Below are 25,912 nucleotides of genomic sequence, written 5' to 3'. Positions count from 1 at the left end.
GGGTGGTTACAGGTAATGCGGAGTGGTTACACGTAATCTGGGGTGGTTACAGGTATTCTGGGGTGGTTACAGGTAATGCGGGGTGGTTACAGGTATTCTGGGGTGGTTACAGGTAATGCGGGGTGGTTACAGGTATTCTGGGGTGGTTACAGGTAATGCGGGGTGGTTACAGGTACTCTGGGGTGGTTACAGGTAATGCGGCGTATGGTTACAGGTACTCTGGGGTGGTTACAGGTAATGCGGCGTATGGTTACAGGTACTCTGGGGTGGTTACAGGTAATGCGGCGTATGGTTACAGGTAATGCAGAGTGGTTACAGGTAATCTGGGGTTGTTACAGGTAATCTGGGGTGGTTACAGGTAATCTGGGGTGGTTACAGGTAATGCGGAGTGGTTAGAGGTAATGCGGAGTGGTTACAGGTAATGCGGGGTGGTTACAGGTAATTTGGGGTGGTAACAGGTAATGCGGAGTGGTTACAGGTAATGCAGGGTGGTTACAGGTAATGCGGGGTGGTTACAGGTAATGAGGAGTGGTTACAGGTAATGCGGAGTTGTTACAGGTAATGCGGGGTGGTTACAGGTAATCTGTGGTGGTTACAGGTAATACGGCGTGTGGTTACAGGTAATGCAGAGTGGTTACAGATAATCTGGGGGTGGTTACAGGTAATGTGGGGTGGTTACAGGTAATGCGGGGTGGTTACAGGTAATCTGGGGGTGGTTACAGGTAATGCGGGGTGGTTACAGGTAATGCGGGGTGGTTACAGGTAATGCGGAGTGGTTACAGGTAATAGGGGTGGTTACAGGTAATCCGAGGTGGTTACAGGTAATCCGAGGTGGTTACAGGTAATCTGGGGTGGTTACAGGTAATCTGGGGGTGGTTACAGGTAATGCGGGGTGGTTACAGGTAATCTGGGGTGGTTACAGATAATCTGGGGTGGTTACAGGTAATGTGGGGTGGTTACAGGTAATGCGGAGTGGTTACAGGTAATGCAGAGTGGTTACAGGTAATGCAGAGTGGTTACAGGTAATGCAGAGTGGTTACAGGTAATGCAGAGTGGTTACAGGTAATCCGGGGTGGTTACAGGTAATGCGGAGTGGTTACAGGTACTCTGGGGTGGTTACAGGTAATGTGGGGTGGTTACAGATAATCTGGGTTGGTTACAGGTAATGCGGGGTGGTTACAGGTACTCTGGGGTGGTTACAGGTAATGTGGGGTGGTTACAGGTAATGTGGGGTGGTTACAGGTAATCCGGGGTGGTTACAGGTAATCCGGGGTGGTTACAGGTAATGCGGAGTGGTTACAGGTAATCTGGGGTGGTAACAGGTAATGCGGAGTGGTTACAGGTAATGCGAAGTGGTTACAGGTAATGTGGGGTGGTTACAGGTAATGCGGAGTGGTTACAGGTAATCTGGAGGTGGTTACAGGTAATCTGGAGGTGGTTACAGGTAATGCGGGGTGGTTACAGGTAATGCAGAGTGGTTACAGGTAATCTGGAGGTGGTTACAGGTAATCTGGAGGTGGTTACAGGTAATCTGGGGTGGTTACAGGTAATGTGGGGTGGTTACAGGTAATGCGGGGTGGATACAGGTAATGTGGGGTGGTTACAGGTAATCTTGGTTGGTTATAGGTAATCCGGGGTGGTTACAGGTAATGCGGGGTGGTTACAGGTAATGAAGAGTGGTTACAGGTAATGCGGGGTGGTTACAGGTAATGAAGAGTGGTTACAGGTAATGCGGGGTGGTTACAGGTAATGAAGAGTGGTTACAGGTAATGTGGGGTGGTTACAGGTAATCCGGGGTGGTTACAGGTAATGCGGAGTGGTTACAGGTAATCTGGGGTGGTTACAGGTAATGTGGGGTGGTTACAGGTAATGCGGGGTGGTTACAGGTACTCTGGGGTGGTTACAGGTAATGCGGCGTGTGGTTACAGGTAATACAGAGTGGTTACAGATAATCTGGGGGTGGTTACAGGTAATGTGGGGTGGTTACAGGTAATGCGGGGTGGTTACAGGTAATGCGGGGTGGTTACAGGTAATGTGGGGTGGTTACAGGTAATCCGAGGTGGTTACAGGTAATCCGAGGTGGTTACAGGTACTCTGGGGTGGTTACAGGTAATGTGGGGTGGTTACAGGTAATCCGGGGTGGTTACAGGTAATGCGGAGTGGTTACAGGTAATCTGGGGTGGTTACAGGTAATGTGGGGTGGTTACAGGTAATGCGGGGTGGTTACAGGTACTCTGGGGTGGTTACAGGTAATGCGGCGTGTGGTTACAGGTAATACAGAGTGGTTACAGATAATCTGGGGGTGGTTACAGGTAATGTGGGGTGGTTACAGGTAATGCAGGGTGGTTACAGGTAATGCGGGGTGGTTACAGGTAATGTGGGGTGGTTACAGGTAATCCGAGGTGGTTACAGGTACTCTGGGGTGGTTACAGGTAATGTGGGGTGGTTACAGGTAATGTGGGGTGGTTACAGGTACTCTGGGGTGGTTACAGGTAATGTGGGGTGGTTACAGATAATCTGGGTTGGTTACAGGTAATCCGGGGTGGTTACAGGTAATGTGGGGTGGTTACAGGTAATGTGGGGTGGTTGCAGGTAATCCGGGGTGGTTACAGGTAATGCGGAGTTGTTACAGGTAATGTGGGGTGGTTACAGGTAATGTGGGGTGGTTACAGGTAATGCGGAGTGGTTACAGGTAATGTGGGGTGGTTACAGGTAATCCGGGGTGGTTACAGGTAATGCGGAATGGTTACAGGTAATCTGGGGTGGTTACAGGTAATGTGGGGTGGTTACAGGTAATGCGGGGTGGATACAGGTAATGTGGGGTGGTTACAGGTAATCTTGGTTGGTTATAGGTAATCCGGGGTGGTTACAGGTAATGCGGGGTGGTTACAGGTAATGCGGGGTGGTTACAGATAATCTGGGGGTGGTTACAGGTAATGTGGGGTGGTTACAGGTAATGCGGGGTGGTTACAGGTAATGCGGAGTGGTTACAGGTAATGCAGAGTGGTTACAGGTAATGCGGGGTGGTTACAGGTAATCTGGGGGTGGTTACAGGTAATGTGGGGTGGTTACAGGTAATGCGGGGTGGTTACAGGTAATGCGGAGTGGTTACAGGTAATAGGGGTGGTTACAGGTAATCTGGGGTGGTTACAGGTAATCCGAGGTGGTTACAGGTAATCCGAGGTGGTTACAGGTACTCTGGGGTGGTTGCAGGTACTCTGGGGTGGTTACAGGTAATACAGAGTTGTTACAGATAATCTGGGGTGGTTACAGGTAATGTGGGGTGGTTAAAGGTAATGCGGGGTGGTTACAGGTAATGTGGGGTGGTTACAGGTAATGCGGAGTGGTTACAGGTAATAGGGGTGGTTACAGGTAATCTGGAGTGGTTACAGGTAATCCGAGGTGGTTACAGGTAATCTGGGGTGGTTACAGATAATAGGGGTGGTTACAGGTAATGCGGAGTGGTTACAGGTAATCTGGGTTGGTTACAGGTAATGCGGGGTGGTTACAGGTAATGCGGGGTGGTTACAGGTAATGCGGAGTGGTTACAGGTAATCTGGGGTGGTTACAGGTAATCTGGGGTGGTTACAGGTAATGCGGGGTGGTTACAGGTAATGTGGGGTGGTTACAGGTAATCCGGGGTGGTTACAGGTAATGCGGGGTGGTTACAGGTAATCTGTGGTGGTTACAGGTAATGCGGGGTGGTTACAGGTAATCTGTGGTGGTTACAGGTAATGTGGGGTGGTTACAGGTAATCTGGGGTGGTTACAGGTAATCTGTGGTGGTTACAGGTAATGCGGGGTGGTTACAGGTAATCTGGGGGTGGTTACAGGTAATGTGGGGTGGTTACAGGTAATGTGGGGTGGTTACAGGTAATCTGGGGGTGGTTACAGGTAATGTGGGGTGGTTACAGGTAATCTGGGGTGGTTACAGGTAATGCGGAGTGGTTACAGGTAATAGGGGTGGTTACAGGTAATCTGGGGTGGTTACAGGTAATGTGGGGTGGTTACAGGTAATCTGTGGTGGTTACAGGTAATCCGGGGTGGTTACAGGTAATCCGAGGTGGTTACAGGTAATCCGAGGTGGTTACAGGTACTCTGGGGTGGTTGCAGGTACTCTGGGGTGGTTACAGGTAATACAGAGTTGTTACAGATAATCTGGGGGTGGTTACAGGTAATGCGGGGTGGTTACAGGTAATGCGGAGTGGTTACAGGTAATGCAGAGTGGTTACAGGTAATGCGGGGTGGTTACAGGTAATGCGGGGTGGTTACAGGTAATGTGGGGTGGTTAAAGGTAATGCGGGGTAGTTACAGGTAATGCGGGGTGGTTACAGGTAATGCTGAGTGGTTACAGGTAATAGGGGTGGTTACAGGTAATCTGGAGTGGTTACAGGTAATCCGAGGTGGTTACAGGTAATCTGGGGTGGTTACAGGTACTCTGGGGTGGTTACAGGTAATGCAGAGTGGTTACAGATAATTTGGGGTGGTTACAGGTAATGCGGGGTGGTTACAGGTAATGTGGGGTGGTTACAGGTAATCTGGGTTGGTTACAGGTAATGCAGAGTGGTTACAGGTAATCCGGGGTGGTTACAGGTAATGCGGGGTGGTTACAGGTAATCTGGGGTGGTTACAGGTAATATGGGGTGGTTACAGGTAATGTGTGGTGGTTACAGGTAATCTGGGTTGGTTACAGGTAATGCGGAGTGGTTACAGGTAATCCGGGGTGGTTACAGGTAATGCGGGGTGGTTACAGGTAATCTGGGGTGGTTACAGGTAATCTGTGGTGGTTACAGGTAATGCGGAGTGGTTACAGGTAATCTGTGGTGGTTACAGGTAATGCGGGGTGGTTACAGGTAATCTGTGGTGGTTACAGGTAATCTGGGGTGGTTACAGGTAATCTGGGGTGGTTACAGGTAATGCGGGGTGGTTACAGGTAATCTATGGTGGTTACAGGTAATGCGGGGTGGTTACAGGTAATCTGTGGTGGTTACAGGTAATGTGGGGTGGTTACAGGTAATCTGTGGTGGTTACAGGTAATGCGGAGTGGTTACAGGTAATCTGTGGTGGTTACAGGTAATGCGGGGTGGTTACAGGTAATCTGTGGTGGTTACAGGTAATCTGGGGTGGTTACAGGTAATCTGGGGTGGTTACAGGTAATGCGGGGTGGTTACAGGTAATCTGTGGTGGTTACAGGTAATCTGGGGTGGTTACAGGTACCCTGGGGTGGTTACAGGTAATGCGGGGTGGTTACAGGTAATGCGGGGTGGTTACAGGTAATCTGTGGTGGTTACAGGTAATGTGGGGTGGTTACAGGTAATGCGGGGGGGTTACAGGTAATGCGGGGGGGTTACAGGTAATGTGGGGTGGTTACAGGTAATGTGGGGTGGTTACAGGTAATGTGGGGTGGTTACAGGTAATCTGGGGTGGTTACAGGTAATGCGGAGTGGTTACAGGTAATGCGGGGTGGTTACAGGTAATCTGGGGGTGGTTACAGGTAATGCGGGGTGGTTACAGGTAATCTGGGGTGGTTACAGGTAATCTGTGGTGGTTACAGGTAATGTGGGGTGGTTACAGGTAATCTGTGGTGGTTACAGGTAATGTGGGGTGGTTACAGGTAATCTGTGGTGGTTACAGGTAATGCGGGGTGGTTACAGGTAATCTGTGGTGGTTACATGTAATCTGGGGTGGTTACAGGTAATCCGGGGTGGTTACAGGTAATCTGGGGTGGTTACAGGTAATGCGGGGTGGTTACAGGTAATGTGGGGTGGTTACAGGTAATGCGGGGTGGTTACAGGTAATCTGGGGTGGTTACAGGTAAAGCGGGGTGGTTACAGGTAATGCGGAGTGGTTACAGGTAATGCGGGGTGGTTACAGGTAATCTGGGGTGGTTACAGGTAATCTGTGGTGGTTACAGGTAATCTGTGGTGGTTACAGGTAATGCGGGGTGGTTACAGGTAATCTGTGGTGGTTACAGGTAATCTGGGGTGGTTACAGGTAATCTGGGGTGGTTACAGGTAATGCGGGGTGGTTACAGGTAATCTGTGGTGGTTACAGGTAATGCGGGGTGGTTACAGGTAATCTGTGGTGGTTACAGGTAATCTGGGGTGGTTACAGGTAATCTGGGGTGGTTACAGGTACCCTGGGGTGGTTACAGGTAATGCGGGGTGGTTACAGGTAATGCGGGGTGGTTACAGGTAATCTGGGGTGGTTACAGGTAATGCGGAGTGGTTACAGGTAATGCGGAGTGGTTACAGGTAATGCGGGGTGGTTACAGGTAATCTGGGGGTGGTTACAGGTAATCTGTGGTGGTTACAGGTAATCTGTGGTGGTTACAGGTAATGTGGGGTGGTTACAGGTAATCTGTGGTGGTTACAGGTAATGCGGGGTGGTTACAGGTAATCTGTGGTGGTTACATGTAATCTGGGGTGGTTACAGGTAATCCGGGGTGGTTACAGGTAATCTGGGGTGGTTACAGGTAATGCGGGGTGGTTACAGGTAATGTGGGGTGGTTACAGGTAATGCGGGGTGGTTACAGGTAATCTGGGGTGGTTACAGGTAAAGCGGGGTGGTTACAGGTAATGCGGAGTGGTTACAGGTAATGCGGGGTGGTTACAGGTAATCTGGGGTGGTTACAGGTAATCTGTGGTGGTTACAGGTAATCTGTGGTGGTTACAGGTAATGCGGGGTGGTTACAGGTAATCTGTGGTGGTTACAGGTAATCTGGGGTGGTTACAGGTAATCTGGGGTGGTTACAGGTAATGCGGGGTGGTTACAGGTAATCTGTGGTGGTTACAGGTAATGCGGGGTGGTTACAGGTAATCTGTGGTGGTTACAGGTAATCTGGGGTGGTTACAGGTAATCTGGGGTGGTTACAGGTACCCTGGGGTGGTTACAGGTAATGCGGGGTGGTTACAGGTAATGCGGGGTGGTTACAGGTAATCTGGGGTGGTTACAGGTAATGCGGAGTGGTTACAGGTAATGCGGAGTGGTTACAGGTAATGCGGGGTGGTTACAGGTAATCTGGGGGTGGTTACAGGTAATCTGTGGTGGTTACAGGTAATCTGTGGTGGTTACAGGTAATGTGGGGTGGTTACAGGTAATCTGTGGTGGTTACAGGTAATGTGGGGTGGTTACAGGTAATCTGTGGTGGTTACAGGTAATGCGGGGTGGTTACAGGTAATGTGGAGTGGTTACAGGTAATGTGGGGTGGTTACAGGTAATCTGTGGTGGTTACAGGTAATGCGGGGTGGTTACAGGTAATCTGTGGTGGTTACAGGTAATGCGGAGTGGTTACAGGTAATGCGGGGTGGTTACAGGTAATGTGGGGTGGTTACAGGTAATCTGGGGTGGTTACAGGTAATGTGGAGTGGTTACAGGTAATGTGGGGTGGTTACAGTTAATCTGTGGTGGTTACAGGTAATGCGGGGTGGTTACAGGTAATCTGTGGTGGTTACAGGTAATGCGGGGTGGTTACAGGTAATCTGTGGTGGTTACAGGTAATCTGGGGTGGTTACAGGTAATCTGGGGTGGTTACAGGTAATGCGGGGTGGTTACAGGTAATCTGTGGTGGTTACAGGTAATGCGGGGTGGTTACAGGTAATCTGGGGTGGTTACAGGTAATCTGGGGTGGTTACAGGTAATCTGGGGTGGTTACAGGTACCCTGGGGTGGTTACAGGTAATGCGGGGTGGTTACAGGTAATCTGTGGTGGTTACAGGTAATGCGGGGTGGTTACAGGTACTCTGGGGTGGTTACAGGTAATGCGGGGGGGTTACAGGTAATGCGGGGGGGTTACAGGTAATGCGGGGTGGTTACAGGTAATGTGGGGTGGTTACAGGTAATCTGGGGTGGTTACAGGTAATGCGGAGTGGTTACAGGTAATGCGGGGTGGTTACAGGTAATCTGGGGGTGGTTACAGGTAATGCGGGGTGGTTACAGGTAATCTGTGGTGGTTACAGGTAATCTGGGGTGGTTACAGGTAATCTGTGGTGGTTACAGGTAATGTGGGGTGGTTACAGGTAATCTGTGGTGGTTACAGGTAATCTGGAGTGGTTACAGGTAATGCGGGGTGGTTACAGGTAATCCGGGGTGGTTACAGGTAATGCGGGGTGGTTACAGGTAATGCGGGGTGGTTACAGGTAATCTGGGGTGGTTACAGGTAATCTGTGGTGGTTACAGGTAATGCGGAGTGGTTACAGGTAATCTGTGGTGGTTACAGGTAATCTGTGGTGGTTACAGGTAATGTGGGGTGGTTACAGGTAATCTGGGGTGGTTACAGGTAATCTGTGGTGGTTACAGGTAATGCGGGGTGGTTACAGGTAATCTGTGGTGGTTACAGGTAATGTGGGGTGGTTACAGGTAATCTGTGGTGGTTACAGGTAATCTGGGGTGGTTACAGGTAATCTGGGGTGGTTACAGGTAATCTGTGGTGGTTACAGGTAATGCGGGGTGGTTACAGGTAATCTGTGGTGGTTACAGGTAATGTGGGGTGGTTACAGGTAATCTGTGGTGGTTACAGGTAATCTGGGGTGGTTACAGGTAATCTGGGGTGGTTACAGGTAATGCGGGGTGGTTACAGGTAATGCGGGGTGGTTACAGGTAATCTGTGGTGGTTACAGGTAATGCGGGGTGGTTACAGGTAATCTGTGGTGGTTACAGGTAATGTGGGGTGGTTACAGGTAATCTGTGGTGGTTACAGGTAATCTGTGGTGGTTACAGGTAATCTGGGGTGGTTACAGGTAATCTGGGGTGGTTACAGGTACCCTGGGGTGGTTACAGGTAATGCGGGGTGGTTACAGGTAATGCGGGGTGGTTACAGGTAATCTGGGGTGGTTACAGGTAATGCGGAGTGGTTACAGGTAATGCGGAGTGGTTACAGGTAATCTGGGGGTGGTTACAGGTAATGTGGGGTGGTTACAGGTAATCTGTGGTGGTTACAGGTAATCTGTGGTGGTTACAGGTAATGTGGGGTGGTTACAGGTAATCTGTGGTGGTTACAGGTAATGTGGGGTGGTTACAGGTAATCTGTGGTGGTTACAGGTAATGCGGGGTGGTTACAGGTAATCCGAGGTGGTTACAGGTAATCTGGGGTGGTTACAGGTAATGCGGGGTGGTTACAGATAATCTGGGGTGGTTACAGGTAATGTGGAGTGGTTACAGGTAATGTGGGGTGGTTACAGGTAATCTGTGGTGGTTACAGGTAATGCGGGGTGGTTACAGGTAATCTGTGGTGGTTACAGGTAATGCGGGGTGGTTACAGGTAATCTGTGGTGGTTACAGGTAATGTGGGGTGGTTACAGGTAATCTGTGGTGGTTACAGGTAATGCGGGGTGGTTACAGGTAATCTGTGGTGGTTACAGGTAATGCGGGGTGGTTACAGGTAATCTGTGGTGGTTACAGGTAATCTGGGGTGGTTACAGGTAATCTGGGGTGGTTACAGGTAATCTGGGGTGGTTACAGGTAATGCGGGGTGGTTACAGGTAATCTGTGGTGGTTACAGGTAATGCGGGGTGGTTACAGGTAATCTGTGGTGGTTACAGGTAATGTGGGGTGGTTACAGGTAATCTGTGGTGGTTACAGGTAATGCGGGGTGGTTACAGGTAATCTGTGGTGGTTACAGGTAATCTGGGGTGGTTACAGGTAATCTGGGGTGGTTACAGGTAATGCGGAGTGGTTACAGGTAATCTGGGGTGGTTACAGGTATTCTGGGGTGGTTACAGGTAATGCGGAGTGGTTACAGGTAATGCAGGTGGTTACAGGTAATGCGGGGTGGTTACAGGTACTCTGGGGTGGTTACAGGTAATGCGGAGTGGTTACAGGTAATCTGGGGTGGTTACAGGTAATGCGGAGTGGTTACAGGTAATGCGGAGTGGTTACAGGTAATGTGGGGTGGTTACAGGTAATCTGTGGTGGTTACAGGTAATGTGGGGTGGTTACAGGTAATCTGTGATGGTTACAGGTAATGCGGGGTGGTTACAGGTAATCTGTGGTGGTTACAGGTAATGTGGAGTGGTTACAGGTAATGTGGGGTGGTTACAGGTAATCTGTGGTGGTTACAGGTAATGTGGGGTGGTTACAGGTAATCTGTGGTGGTTACAGGTAATGCGGGGTGGTTACAGGTAATCTGGGGTGGTTACAGGTAATCTGTGGTGGTTACAGGTAATCTGGGGTGGTTACAGGTAATGTGGGGTGGTTACAGGTAATCTGTGGTGGTTACAGGTAATCTGGGGTGGTTACAGGTAATCTGTGGTGGTTACAGGTAATCTGGGGTGGTTACAGGTAATCTGTGGTGGTTACAGGTAATCTGGGGTGGTTACAGGTAATCTGTGGTGGTTACAGGTAATCTGGGGTGGTTACGGGTAATCTGGGGTGGTTACAGGTAATGCGGAGTGGTTACAGGTATTCTGGGGTGGTTACAGGTAATCTGTGGTGGTTACAGGTAATCTGGGGTGGTTACAGGTAATCCGGGGCACTTTACTTTTTATCCTGTTACCAATGATTTTTGGTGACAGGGGACAAAAAGTGGCGGCAGCATTTGGGACAAGTGATGAGTGGTATATAGTATATACCGCTGATCACTTGTACCAGGACCACATTGGCTAGTCCCTGATCATTGCCCCATGCTCTCCGCCACCTCTGGTAGTGGAGAGAGTTTGATCTTTTTTAAGGGTACAAACACACTTGCTGTATCCGCAGCGAGTTTCTTGCTGAGGATCCCGGCCAATGGCAGACACATGTACATCCTGGGACCAGGTGATGTATAGTCTCCGGCGGCCGGGGGGTTAACGGGTCGGCCTTTGGACAGGGATGTAGATCCCTGCTGCGAGTTTGTCTGCCATTGAGTACACAGGGCCGGGATCCTCAGCGAGTCTCACTGCCGATGCGGCAAGTGTGTTTGTACCCTGAGGAATTAATCACTGTGAACACTAAGGTTATTACGGGGGGAACGGGGGGGGGGGGGGGGGGGGGGAGGACATGAATTCATCTCCTCTCACTGCGACCGCCGTCGGGTACACACCGGAACCCGTTAGATGCCGCTGCATCCTCCACTCCGGACAGTTACAGGAGGGGGTCAGCGGTCACACTGACAGCTGATCTCCCGCACTGCTGCCGCTGCCGGGCGGCAATTCATTCCGATGCGTACACCGTTAAAAGGCGTACGCATCGGAATAAAGCCCATTAGTGACCGCCGTGAAAAGGCAGCATGGCGGTCACTAAGGGGTTATAGTCCGTTCCTGAGGATCCTATTACTCTGAGCGATTTTTAACAATTAACTGCTAACGATAAACAATCGCGAACGAGATTGTTTATCGTTAACCTGAAATCGTTCACCATATTACATAGAACGATAAACGTTAGTTACGATTGTTACTACAATCATTATTGCGATCGTTACTATGATCGTTTATTCCTTCTGATCCCAGAAAAACAATGGACAATGAGCAATTACACTGAACGATTAGTGAAAAAACGTGGAACTTGAGCGAACGAACGTGGAATTACAGCGAACGATTAGCGAATAATTAACGATAATTTTAGGTTCAGAGCTAAATGAACGATCAACGACATACCAACGATTTTTCGATCGTTGCCTGCAATTACACAGAGCGATTATCGTTTAAATTCGAACAATTTTTCATCCGTTTTGCATTTGTTTTGCATCAGTGTCCGTTTTTTTCATGGATCTGTGTTAAAGCATTTTAAATGACATTGATTACATCACATCCGTGTTTTTCACGGATGAACGCGGATGTCACATCCATGTACATCCATGAAAAACACGGATCTCATTGATTTCTATGGGGAATCCTTTCCGTGCATCCGTTCTGAGAAATGACATGTCCTATTTTTTAACGGAACGGATCACGGATCTGTGAAATCACGGAACATCTGAATAGCCCAATAGAAAGCAATGGGCTGTAAAATTGTCCGTGCGCACGGATCCGTGAGCACGGACAACTTCCCGGAACGTATGAATGCAGCCTAAGCCCAAGCACCAAGACTAAGCCCAAGCACCAAGACTAAGCCCAAGCACCAAGACTAAGCCCAAGCACCAAGACTAAGGCCAAGCACCAAGACTAAGCCCAAGCACCATGACTAAGCCCAAGCACCAAGACTAAGCCCAAGCACCAAGACTAAGCCCAAGCACCAAGACTAAGCCCAAGCACCAAGACTAAGCCCAAGCACCAAGACTAAGCCCAAGCACCAAGACTAAGCCCAAGCACCAAGACTAAGCCCAACCTCTAGATCCTGGCCTGGGCAATCCCTGAGCGCCAATGGCTTCTGGAAATGGGTCAGCAGAACCCTTTGTCAAGGAATTTCCTCAAGTCCTGATCTCCCACATTCCCAGACCCCACCGACGTATCATCTTCAGAGTCGGGGTAGCGTAAGCCGGAAGATATCCATGGGGTGTACGAAGGTCCTTCACTCGCCCTCCTGTCTCCCATTCCTGGAAGAAAGGCTGAAACCATTCCCTGCAGGAGAGTTCCCACAGAGGAGCCCTCTCTTTCCAGAGGTTTGCGATGTTAGCTTTCAAGAAGGTGTTCACTAAGAACACCACAGGGTTCACCATAGACAAACCCCCTAGTCTCCTCGTGCGGTACGTAACCTCTCTCTTGACCAGGTTCAGCCTATTCCCCCATAACAGCTGGAAGAACAGGCTGTAGATCCTAGTATAGGAAGCCTCTGGCAAGATACATACACTGCCCAGATAGATGGACACAGTCACGCTGCAGCCACCAGCCCTGGCCCAATGTTATGTCTCAGATTGTTGCCAAGTCTTGGAAAAGGATGGCCGGGGGATCAAACCTGGGATCTCCCCCTCCCAGCCAGAGACTCTCACCCTCATCCCAGTTGTTGTTGGACCCCGATGCCTCTGAGTAGCGCTCCACCTCTGACATCACCATGTCTGCCCCCCCTCTCTCCAGGATATGAAGGCGATGACATCATCAGCGTACGCCACCACTTTCTTGGTGGCTTCTGGCTCCTCCGGACCAAAGAGCGGCCAGACCGACCGTTCACCAGCGGGAAACTCTCTGCCTCATGCATCTTAAGCCAATTGACACAAGTATCTGGTAGGCCGTATCTCAGAAGAACGGACAAGAGGTACTCGTGGTTCACCCGATCACAAAGACCCGCACTACTCCGCCCCACTGCCTCCCTGACCCTAAGGAACAGAGCAGTGCTGAGCCCCCCGAAAGGAGCCGGGGTGCAAACTCCACCAGCCGATTACACAGCATATTGGCCAGAAGCTTCCAGGCCGCACTGAGAGGAATTATCGGCCTCCAATTCTCCATAACTTCACTAAACCAGACACAGTGTAACGGACCCTCCGCTGTACTGACACAGTAGTATCCAGACACAGTGTAACGGACCGTCAGCTGTACTGACACAGTAGTATCCAGACACAGTGTAACGGACCCTCCGCTGTACTGACACAGTAGTATCCAGACACAGTGTAACGGACCGTCAGCTGTACTGACACAGTAGTATCCAGACACAGTGTAACGGACCCTCCGCTGTACTGACACAGTAGTATCCAGACACAGTGTAACGGAACCTCCGCTGTACTGACACAGTAGTATCCAGACACAGTGTAACGGACCCTCCGCTGTACTGACACACAGTAGTATCCAGACACAGTGTAACGGACCCTCCGCTGTACTGACACAGTAGTATCCAGACACAGTGTAACGGACCCTCAGCTGTACTGACACAGTAGTATCCAGACACAGTGTAACGGACCCTCCGCTGTACTGACACACAGTAGTATCCAGACACAGTGTAACGGACCCTCAGCTGTACTGACACAGTAGTATCCAGACACAGTGTAACGGACCCTCAGCTGTACTGACACAGTAGTATCCAGACACAGTGTAACGGACCCTCAGCTGTACTGACACAGTAGTATCCAGACACAGTGTAACGGACCCTCAGCTGTACTGACACAGTAGTATCCAGACACAGTGTAACGGACCCTCAGCTGTACTGACACAGTAGTATCCAGACACAGTGTAACGGACCCTCAGCTGTACTGACACAGTAGTATCCAGACACAGTGTAACGGACCCTCAGCTGTACTGACACAGTAGTATCCAGACACAGTGTAACGGACCCTCCGCTGTACTGACACAGTAGTATCCAGACACAGTGTAACGGACCCTCAGCTGTACTGACACAGTAGTATCCAGACACACTGTAGTATCCAGAGAGGAGAGTCCTGCTACTGCGGCCGTGCTCACTATACTGACACACTGTAACGGACCCTCCGCTGTCTTCTCACTCACTGAGACAAAGTTCATCAGAAAGTTAAAGAACTTTTCATTGTGATTCTTTATGAGAGCAGACAGTACCGGCCCTTTAAATGTGCAAGGTGCCCTCCCCCCCCCCCTGGACCCCCCAGCTCTTACATTCTGGGGTCTCCTCTCCTGTCGCAGCCGCCTCTTCTCCTGGATAGAGTGAACTGTCAGCTCTTGTCCCCAGCACAGGCCCCTCCCCCAGAGCTGCTGACGCAGGAGCTGACCGCTGACCCCCCTATATACACAGATCCCAGTATGGACGAGCGCTGCTCTGAGGGCCTGAGCTTACACAACTTCTCACAGCTGAGGGACAGCTACAGTTGTATCCACTCTAGATTCTCCCTCCACTGACACATTGTAACAGCCAATCAGCTGTGTGGTGGTAAGGACCCCCCCCCCCCCCCCCAACAGTCACTGTCCAATCCTCCAGTCACATCCAGAGCTACATTCACAGCCTCCTGTCTCTCTTCTGTGATGGGTGACTGGAGGATGAGACATAACGTAACAGCAGAATAGTGAGTGCAGCTCTGGAGGATGAGACATGATGTAACAGCAGAATAGTGAGTGCAGCTCTGGAGGATGAGACAGGATGTAACAGCAGAATAGTGAGTGCAGCTCTGGAGGATGAGACATGATGTAACAGCAGAATAGTGAGCGCAGCGCTGGAGGATGAGACATGATGTAACAGCAGAATAGTGAGTGCAGCTCTGGAGGATGAGACATGATGTAACAGCAGAATAGTGAGCGCAGCGCTGGAGGATGAGACATGATGTAACAGCAGAATAGTGAGTGCAGCTCTGGAGGATGAGACATGATGTAACAGCAGAATAGTGAGTGCAGCTCTGGAGGATGAGACATGATGTAACAGCAGAATAGTGAGTGCAGCTCTGGAGGTGATGAGACATGGTGTAACAGCAGAATAGTGAGTGCAGCTCTGGAGGTGATGAGACATGATGTAACAGCAGAATAGTGAGTGCAGCTCTGGAGGATGAGACATGATGTAACAGCAGAATAGTGAGTGCAGCTCTGGAGGATGAGACATGATGTAACAGCAGAATAGTGAGTGCAGCTCTGGAGGTGATGAGACAGGATGTAACAGCAGAATAGTGAGTGCAGCTCTGGAGGTGATGAGACATGATGTAACAGCAGAATAGTGAGTGCAGCTCTGGAGGTGATGAGACATGATGTAACAGCAGAATAGTGAGTGCAGCTCTGGAGGTGATGAGACATGATGTAACAGCAGAATAGTGAGTGCAGCTCTGGAGGTGATGAGACATGATGTAACAGCAGAATAGTGAGTGCAGCTCTGGAGGATGAGACATGATGTAACAGCAGAATAGTGAGCGCAGCGCTGGAGGATGAGACATGATGTAACAGCAGAATAGTGAGTGCAGCTCTGGAGGATGAGACATGATGTAACAGCAGAATAGTGAGCGCAGCGCTGGAGGATGAGACATGATGTAACAGCAGAATAGTGAGCGCAGCTCTGGAGGATGAGACATGATGTAACAGCAGAATAGTGAGTGCAGCTCTGGAGGATGAGACATGATGTAACAGCAGAATAGTGAGTGCAGCTCTGGAGGTGATGAGACATGGTGTAACAGCAGAATAGTGAGTGCAGCTCTGGAGGTGATGAGACATGATGTAACAGCAGAATAGTGAGTGCAGCTCTGGAGGATGAGACATGATGTAACAGCAGAATAGTGAGTGCAGCTCTGGAGGATGAGACATGATGTAACAGCAGAATAGTGAGTGCAGCTCTGGAGGTGATGAGACAGGATGTAACAGCAGAATAGTGAGTGCAGCTCTGGAGGTGATGAGACATGATGTAACAGCAGAATAGTGAGTGCAGCTCTGGAGGTGATGAGACATGATGTAACAGCAGAATAGTGAGTGCAGCTCTGGAGGTGATGAGACATGATGTAACAGCAGAATAGTGAGTGCAGCTCTGGAGGATGAGACATGATGTAACAGCAGAATAGTGAGTGCAGCTCTGGAGGATGAGACATGATGTAACAGCAGAATAGTGAGTGCAGCTCTGGAGGTGATGAGACAGGATGTAACAGCAGAATAGTGAGTGCAGCTCTGGAGGTGATGAGACATGATGTAACAGCAGAATAGTGAGTGCAGCTCTGGAGGTGATGAGACATGATGTAACAGCAGAATAGTGAGTGCAGCTCTGGAGGTGATGAGACATGATGTAACAGCAGAATAGTGAGTGCAGCTCTGGAGGTGATGAGACATGATAAATCAGCTCTGTGGAGATGTGACCTATGATACAGATAAAATAGATTAATAATTCACATCTCTGCCGCTTTCTAGGTGACACTTTCCTAGCCGTGACCTCTGACCTGTGCAGTTAATATACAGACATGGAGGACGGCACAGATATCGGGGGTGGGGGGGATTTAGGGTTGTGAGTTATAATAGAGATGAGGAGGAGTGAGCAGCTTTCCTGCCATATCTGATCGTTTGCCATTGTCTCCCCCAAAATGTAGTATTATTCCTTCCTGCACTGTATGCAAATCAGTTGCAGCTAGTCATGTGGGCGGCGTCTCTCGATCAACTAGTCATGTGGGCAGCGTCTCCATCAACTAGTTTTGTGGGCTGCGTCTCTCCATCAACTAGTCATGTGGGCGGCGTCTCTCCATCAACTAGTCATGTGGGCAGCGTCTCCATCAACTAGTTTTGTGGGCTGCGTCTCTCCATCAACTAGTCATGTGGGCGGCGTCTCTCCATCAACTAGTCATGTGGGCGGCGTATCTCCATCAGTCATGTGGGCGACGTATCTCCATCAACTAGTCATGTGGGCGGCGTCTCTCCATCAACTAGTCATGTGGGCGGCGTATCTCCATCAATTAGTCATGTGGGCGGCGTCTCTCCATCAACTAGTCATGTGGGCGGCGTTTCTCCATTAACTAGTCATGTGGGCGGCGTCTCTCCATCAACTAGTCATGTGGGCGGCGTCTCTATCAACTAGTCATGTGGGCGGCGTCTCTCCATCAACCAGTCATGTGGGCGGAGTCTCCATCAACTAGTCATGTGGGCAACGTCTCTCCATCAACTAGTCATGTGGGCGGAGTCTCTCCATCAACTAGTCATGTGGGCGGCCTCTCTCCATCAATTAGTCATGTGGGCGGCGTATCTCCATCAACTAGTCATGTGGGCGGCGTCTCTCCATCAACTAGTCATGTGGGCGGCGTCTCTTCATCAACTAGTCTTCCAGGCTGTAACCCCGCCTCTCTGCTCTATCTTGTCTCTCCCCTCTTTAATCCCGCCTCATCGCTCTGTAATCCCGCCTCTGAATGATGTAGCAGCCTCCAGGCCTAGGAATCACTCTCAGAGTGGCAGGATTACAGAGCGGAGAGGTGGGATTACAGAGCGGAGAGGTGGGATTACAGAGCGGAGAGGCGGGATTACAAAGCGGAGAGGCGGGATCACAGAGGGGAGAGGTGGGATTACAGAGCGGAGAGGCGGGATTACAAAGCGGAGAGGCGGGATCACAGAGGGGAGAGGTGGGATTACAGAGCGGAGAGGTGGGATTACAGGCGGGATTACAGAGCGGAGAGGCGGGATTACAGAGGGGAGAGGTGGGATTACAGAGCGGAGAGGTGGGATTACAGAAAAGAGAGGCGGGATTACAGAGCGGAGTGGCGGGATTACAGAGCGGAGAGGTGGGATTACAGAGCGGAAAGGCGGGATTACAGAGCGAAGAAGTGGGACTACAGAGCGGAGAGGCCGGATAAAAGAGCGGAGAGGCGAGATTAGAGTGGAGTGGCGGGATTACAGAGTGGAGAGGCGGGATTACAGAGTGAGGAGGTGGAATCAACATGGAGAGGTGAGATAACAGCCCAGGAGCCATAAATAGTTGATGGAGATACGCCGCCCACATGACTGGTTGATGGAGATACGCCGCCCACATGACTGGTTGATGGAGATACGCCGCCCACATGACTGGTTGATGGACATATGCCGCCCACATGACTGGTTGATGGAGATACGCCGCCCACATGACTGGTTGATGGAGATATGCCGCCCACATGACTGGTTGATGGACATATGCCGCCCACATGACTGGTTGATGGAGATACGCCGCCCACATGACTGGTTGATGGAGATACGCCGCCCACATGACTAGTTGATGGAGATACGCCGCCCACATGACTAGTTGATGGAGATACGCCGCCCACATGACTAGTTGATGGAGAGAGGCCGCCCACATGACTAGTTGATGGAGATACGCCGCCCACATGACTTTGTTGGCGCTGATTTGCATACAGTGCAGGAAGGAATAAAACTATAAGGGTCAGTTCACACGTACAGAATCTGGCAGGTGCTGGCAGTTCACTGTCACGCTGTCTGAACGACCTCTGCGTGTATGTAATTCTGCCGGCCCCTTAACCCCTTCTGCTCCCGCTCTATATACATTACCTCTCCTCGCTGCACGGGGTCCCGACGTCCTGCTCTCCTGCCCGGCCAATCAGTGTGTTGCCCAGCTGCAGCCAGTGATTGGCCGGGCGGGAGAGCAGTACGTCGGGACCCCGTGCAGCGAGGAGAGGTAATGTATACAGAGCGGGAGCAGAAGGGGTTAAGGGGCCGGCAGAATTACATACACGCAGAGGTCGTTCAGACAGCGTGACAGTGAACTGCCAGGACCTGACAGACTCGCAGCGAGATTTACGCTGCGAGTCTGTACGTGTGAACTGACCCTAAAGCAGATTATATAGCAGGAAAGGTGCTCACTCCTCATATCATCATTATTATAACTCAGAACCCCAAATCTCCCCCCCCCCCCCCCCAGGGCCGTATTACTGGCTGCTGCTGCCCTAGGCACTAAACCTGAAGACGCCCCATCTTCACGCACCAGTCAGCATCCTGAAGACATGGGAGCCTGGTTTCGGCCATATGCATTTCTCTACATGTAGAAATATTGTCTGAATCACATTTTTCATGGTTTTTAACTGCTTAAAACATCAACAAATGTCACCACAAGATTGGTAGATTGGCAGGTGATAGCTCCAGGCATCATATTTAACACCTCTACAGCAGACCTGACCAATACCACCATACCCCAAACCCCCACCCCCCCCAGATTTGCTGGCAAGTATGAACAGGATGTGGGAGACAAAAAAAATAAAAATAAATAAAAATTAGTTTTTTTTCCCCCTGCTCCCTGGTTTTTTCCCCCCTGCAAGGTTCTGCCCTAGGCACCGGACCACGGGTGCCTAGTGGTAAATACAGCCCTGATATAACCTCCTATTACACCATATGTGACTGATATCAGCCGCTCCTCTTATAACGCTCCAGTACTGATATAACCTCCTATTACATCATATGTGACTGATATCAGCCGCTCCTCTTATAACGCTCCAGTACTGATATAACCTCCTATTACATCATATGTGACTGATATCAGCCGCTCCTCTTATAACGCTCCAGCACTGATATAACCTCCTATTACATCATATGTGACTGATATCAGCCGCTCCTCTTATAACGCTCCAGTACTGATATAACCTCCTATTACATCATATGTGACTGATATCAGCCGCTCCTCTTATAACGCTCCAGTACTGATATAACCTCCTATTACATCATATGTGACTGATATCAGCCGCTCCTCTTATAACGCTCCAGTACTGATATAACCTCCTATTACACCATATGTGACTGATATCAGCCGCTCCTCTTATAACGCTCCAGCACTGATATAACCTCCTATTACACCATATGTGACTGATATCAGCCGCTCCTCTTATAACGCTCCAGTACTGATATAACCTCCTATTACACCATATGTGACTGATATCAGCCGCTCCTCTTATAACGCTCCAGTACTGATATAACCTCCTATTATATCTCATGTGGCTGATATCAGCCGCTCCTCTTATAACGCTCCAGCACTGATATATCCTCCTATTACACCATATGTGACTGATATCAGCCGCTCCTCTTATAACGCTCCAGCACTGATATAACCTCCTATTACATCCTATGTGACTGATATCAGCCGCTCCTCTTATAACGCTCCAGTACTGATATAACCTCCTATTACATCCTATGTGACTGATATCAGCCGCTCCTCTTATAACGCTCCAGTACTGATATAACCTCCTATTACATCCTATGTGACTGATATCAGCCGCTCCTCTTATAACGCTCCAGTACTGATATATCCTCCTATTACACCATATGTGACTGATATCAGCCGCTCCTCTTATAACGCTCCAGCACTGATATAACCTCCTATTACATCATATGTGACTGATATCAGCCGCTCCTCTTATAACGCTCCAGCACTGATATAACCTCCAGACATTACATCATATGTGACTGATATCAGCCGCTCCTCTTATAACGCTCCAGCACTGATATATCCTCCTATTACATCCTATGTGACTGATATCAGCCGCTCCTCTTATAACGCTCCAGTACTGATATAACCTCCTATTACATCATATGTGACTGATATCAGCCGCTCCTCTTATAACGCTCCAGTACTGATATATCCTCCTATTACATCATATGTGACTGATATCAGCCGCTCCTCTTATAACGCTCCAGTACTGATATAACCTCCAGACATTACATCATATGTGACTGATATCAGCCGCTCCTCTTATAACGCTCCAGCACTGATATAACCTCCTATTACACCATATGTGACTGATATCAGCCGCTCCTCTTATAACGCTCCAGTACTGATATAACCTCCTATTACATCATATGTGACTGATATCAGCCGCTCCTCTTATAACGCTCCAGTACTGATATAACCTCCTATTACACCATATGTGACTGATATCAGCCGCTCCTCTTATAACGCTCCAGTACTGATATAACCTCCTATTACACCATATGTGACTGATATCAGCCGCTCCTCTTATAACGCTCCAGCACTGATATAACCTCCTATTACATCATATGTGACTGATATCAGCCGCTCCTCTTATAACGCTCCAGTACTGATATAACCTCCTATTACACCATATGTGACTGATATCAGCCGCTCCTCTTATAACGCTCCAGCACTGATATAACCTCCTATTACACCATATGTGACTGATATCAGCCGCTCCTCTTATAACGCTCCAGTACTGATATAACCTCCTATTACACCATATGTGACTGATATCAGTCGCTCCTCTTATAACGCTCCAGCACTGATATAACCTCCTATTACATCATATGTGACTGATATCAGCCGCTCCTCTTATAACGCTCCAGTACTGATATAACCTCCAGACATTACATCCTATGTGACTGATATCAGCCGCTCCTCTTTTTTTATTATTTTTTTATTTAATCTTTATTACAAATAAACAATTAACATGTCTTATAAAATCACTCACAATCATAATATTTCATAAATACCCCTTCCCACCCTCACAAGGAACAGTTACTCGTATATACCCTTAAACCAGTACAAAACCTATTCCTCCCGCGGAGTCACAACGAGAGGCTCCGAACCGAATTCACAATTCCTATGATAATGCTTACCTCTCCCCTACTTCCTCCTCCCATTAGCTGTACAATCTGCATTTACCTGCACCCGCACAGGGTTCCCGCCCACCCGAGCAAGGGCCGCACCCCCACCCAGGCGAAGCCGGACACCAAACTGCACTACAAAACCTACTTCCATAAAGCATATAATTATAAATAAAAAATATTATTAATTTTTACATCCAAACAAAGCACAAAAAAAAAAATCCTTCCTACCAAAATTACCCTTTACATCCAGGGCCCTCTTCAGCAGATCAAGCCTGCGCAGCCTCCCTCATTCACCAGCTCATTCACACCCAGTGGGTCCTTGATCGTCAGACACCCACCTTCCCCAGATGGATGCCGGACCACCACCAGACCCCCTAGCACTTAAACCTCTTCTATAACACTAGGGAGGTCTCACACTGTTTCCATGTTCCCCTGGTGGCCAGACAACCATTTATTATAGTCAACCATGGCCCCCAAGAAATCGAATTTTATTAACAGAATCAACTCGGAGGCCACACCAAGGCAGGTTCCACCTAAGGTCACTGAAACACAGGATATCCTACCTTTAATTATATTACAAAAAAAACAAAAACAAAAAAATAAAAAATAAAGGAAAAAAAAAAATCAAAACCATATACATCTCTGTTCCGCCCAGCCCTGGACCAAGGTGCAGCCCCCGCCCAGCGCGCGCAGGCAGTTCCCCCCCCCACGACCACCCCCTTGATCTTCCCCTTAGGGTGGTATTACACGGGCCGAGCAGGGCCCGATAATACCTGTAAACGAGCAGCGATCTGCTAGATCATCGCTCATTTACTGGACCTATTACACGGCCCGATGATCGTTTGACAAGAGCTGCATGGACATCGTTACCAATGTCCTTGCAGCCCTTGCTAAACTGGCATACATTACCCATCCACGTTCCAGGGCTGCTCCTGCGTCCGCTTCTCCCGGGGTCCCACACGCGCTCTAGCTTCACAGCGGCCTGTCAGCTGGTAGGCCACTCAGCCAATCACAGGCCGGGACCGCTGCGGCCTGTGATTGGCTGAGCGGCCTATTAGCTGACAGGCCTCTGTGATGCTAGAGCGCGTGTGGGACCCCGGGAGAAGCGGACGGCAGGAGAAGCCCTGGAACGTGGATGGGTAATGTATATCGTTTGTCGCCGCCCGTGCACCGCTATTACACGCAGCGGTGCGCGGTCGGCGCCCAACGAAAATAGGGTCTAACCTATACGATCAGCCGATGATCATTGTCATCGGCTGATGGTTGCATTTATTACACGGAGCGATAATCGGCCGAATCGGGCCAATTCGGACGATTATCGTTCCGTGTAATAGTACCCTTAGTTAAAGGGGTTGTCCGGCGATAAAAAATTATTCACAGAATAACACACATTACAAAGTTATACAACTTGTAATGTATGTTATGTCTGTGAATGGCCCCCTTCCCCGTGTTTCCCCCCACCCACGCTAGATCCGGAAGTGTGGTGCATTATACTCACCGCATCTCGTGTCGTCCACGGTCTCCGATCCTCAGCAGTGACGTCTTCTTCGGGAGACCGGCGGATCTTCCCGAGTGCCGGCCGCCCTCTGCAGCGTCATCCGAAGCTCAGCCGCGATTGGCTGAGCAGAACTGTGCTCAGCCAATCGCGGCTGAGCAGCTGATGATGTGGCCGCGTCATCAGCCGCTCTGCCGCGATTGGCTGAGCACAGTTATGCTCAGCCAATCGCGGCTGAGCTTCGGATGACGCTGCAGAGGGTGGCCGGCACTCGGGAAGATCCGCTGGCCGCCCGAAGAAGACGTCACTGATGAGGATCGGAGACCGTGGTCGGCACGTGACAAGTGAGTATAGCGCACCACACTTCCGGGTACACGGGTGGGGGTGGTGGGACAAGGGGAAGGGGGCCATTCACAGACATAACATACATTACAAAGTTGTATAACTTTGTAATGTGTGTTATTCTGTGAATAATTTTTTATCGCCGGACAACCCCTTTAACACCAAAATTCTGGAGCCTCTCGTGCTCTCCCCAGGTCACAATCTTTAATAAAAATAATGGAAAACCTCCACCACTGGTTCTTACTAAGCCACTTACTCAAGCTCTAAAACGGGCGTATTTCTTATCTCCATATATTATTTTACGGTCAAACTATCTACTGTCGTACGCCTTTGTTACCACAACCCAATACTGTTTTACCCGTTCAATTGACTAGACTGTTTTTATATATACCCGACACCTTTAATCTAGAACTCCCACAAATTATTTTCGGTGACCTGTAAATAATGACTTTCCTTAGTGCTCCTAACTGCATGCTTTACTTGCATATACTTAAACCGTGCTTTCTCCCGCAACCCAAATTTCCCTCTTAACTGATCCCATGTCAAAAACACCCCAGAATCCGAAAAAAATTGTGCCACATATCGCAAACCATACCAGTGCCAAAATTTCCATTCTTTAATTTTTTCGCCAACTCTGGCAAGTGAAGATTATTAAACATGGGGGTGCATTGAGATACACCCCTAGACTCGATTACTTTTCTTCCTTACCAGATTAATTCCTATAATAAAGCCTCCAACAGTTTGAAACACCGTTCTCCCACCCACATGGGGCAATTAACCAACATATATAAGATTTGGGGCAACATAACCATCTTCACTAGACCAATTCTGTCCGCCATACTAAGAGGGAGGCCTAACCAAACCTTCACCTTAGCTTTATATTAAGCTCTATATATCTTTTAATATCCTTTGCCACCCTTACCCCTAGATGCCCAGTAACCTGTTCGTGGCTGACTTCCCGATCCAGGAGCAACAGCACTTTTTTTTTTTCCAGTTGATCTGTAACCCTGAAACTCTTCCAAATTCCTCCACTATCACTATCGCCCTTGTCAAGGAGAGCGGCGTATTACTTATATACAGCAGTATATCATCCGCAAATAATGATATTTTTTCCTCTCTCTCAGCCGCTCCTCTTATAACGCTCCAGCACTGATATAACCTCCTATTACATCCTATGTGACTGATATCAGCCGCTCCTCTTATAACGCTCCAGTACTGATATAACCTTCTATTACATCATATGTGACTGATATCAGCCGCTCCTCTTATAACGCTCCAGTACTGATATAACCTTCTATTACATCATATGTGACTGATATCAGCCGCTCCTCTTATAACGCTCCAGTACTGATATAACCTCCTATTACATCATGTGACTGATATCAGCCGCTCCTCTTATAACGCTCCAGTACTGATATAACCTCCTATTACATCATGTGACTGATATCAGCCGCTCCTCTTATAACGCTCCAGTACTGATATAACCTTCTATTACATCATATGTGACTGATATCAGCCGCTCCTCTTATAACGCTCCAGTACTGATATAACCTCCTATTACACCATATGTGACTGATATCAGCCGTTCCTCTTATAACGCTCCAGCACTGATATAACCTCCTATTACATCATGTGACTGATATCAGCCGCTCCTCTTATAACGCTCCAGTACTGATATAACCTCCTATTACATCCTATGTGACTGATATCAGCCGCTCCTCTTATAACGCTCCAGCACTAATATAACCTCCTATTACATCATATGTGACTGATATCATCGTCTGCCTTCGGTGCTGTGCTATTAGAAGCCCCGGGGGTGGTCGGCCCTGTGAGGCCTGGTGGGGGGTGACATAGAAGGCGGCTAATGACAGTTATGACCCAGCACAGTGTATGAGGATATTAGCAGGATGTCCCTTTAAGAGATCTGCAGTGTTGGCAGGGGGGGGTCCTCTGGCCCTGGCACACATCTGTTACCTGTATATAGGCTCCGGATCCAGCAAGACCGGCTGCAGGAGAGGGGCCCGTCTACCCCTCTCTGTCCAAAGTACGAGATACGGCGCCTTCAACAGGCCAATGGCATCCAACAACAAAGTTGTACTCCGCCGCTGCCGTGTGCCGTGTTTTTTTTTCTTTACATGAACAAACAGTACGCACAGGATTAACCCTGCCCTGACCTCTGCTTTGTATGGGGCAGAGCATTGTCCTGCGCCGGAGGGATGTGTCACAGGGTGGGGGGACGAAGGGGACTCATGGGACATATTATACAAGAGCCGCCACCAGATCAGACCA

At 49.3% G+C, this 25,912-nt stretch overlaps 1 protein-coding gene across 2 annotated transcripts in view; it reads right to left on the bottom strand.

Moving 5' to 3' along the window:
• HAO2 (hydroxyacid oxidase 2) overlaps positions 1-25,700 on the bottom strand; it is a 37,487-nt gene extending 11,787 nt beyond the window's left edge. The window contains exon 1 of one of the 2 annotated variants that reach the window (XM_069944717.1): positions 25,598-25,700. Coding sequence is in view for 1 of the 2 variants with exons in the window: in XM_069944716.1 (XP_069800817.1) it covers positions 14,407-14,408 (2 nt within the window). In the remaining variant the exon portion in view is untranslated. Of the gene's footprint in view, positions 1-14,406; positions 14,549-25,597 lie in introns of those variants that run through there. The other variant, XM_069944716.1, reaches the window with a different exon arrangement.
• Between the last annotated feature and the right edge of the window lie 212 nt (positions 25,701-25,912).

This window comes from Dendropsophus ebraccatus, chromosome 11, assembly GCF_027789765.1.
Source record: "Dendropsophus ebraccatus isolate aDenEbr1 chromosome 11, aDenEbr1.pat, whole genome shotgun sequence".
Taxonomy (NCBI): domain Eukaryota; kingdom Metazoa; phylum Chordata; class Amphibia; order Anura; family Hylidae; genus Dendropsophus; species Dendropsophus ebraccatus.
The sequence above is the reverse complement of the archived record's forward strand: the minus strand, read 5'-3'. Positions and strand labels throughout refer to the sequence as shown.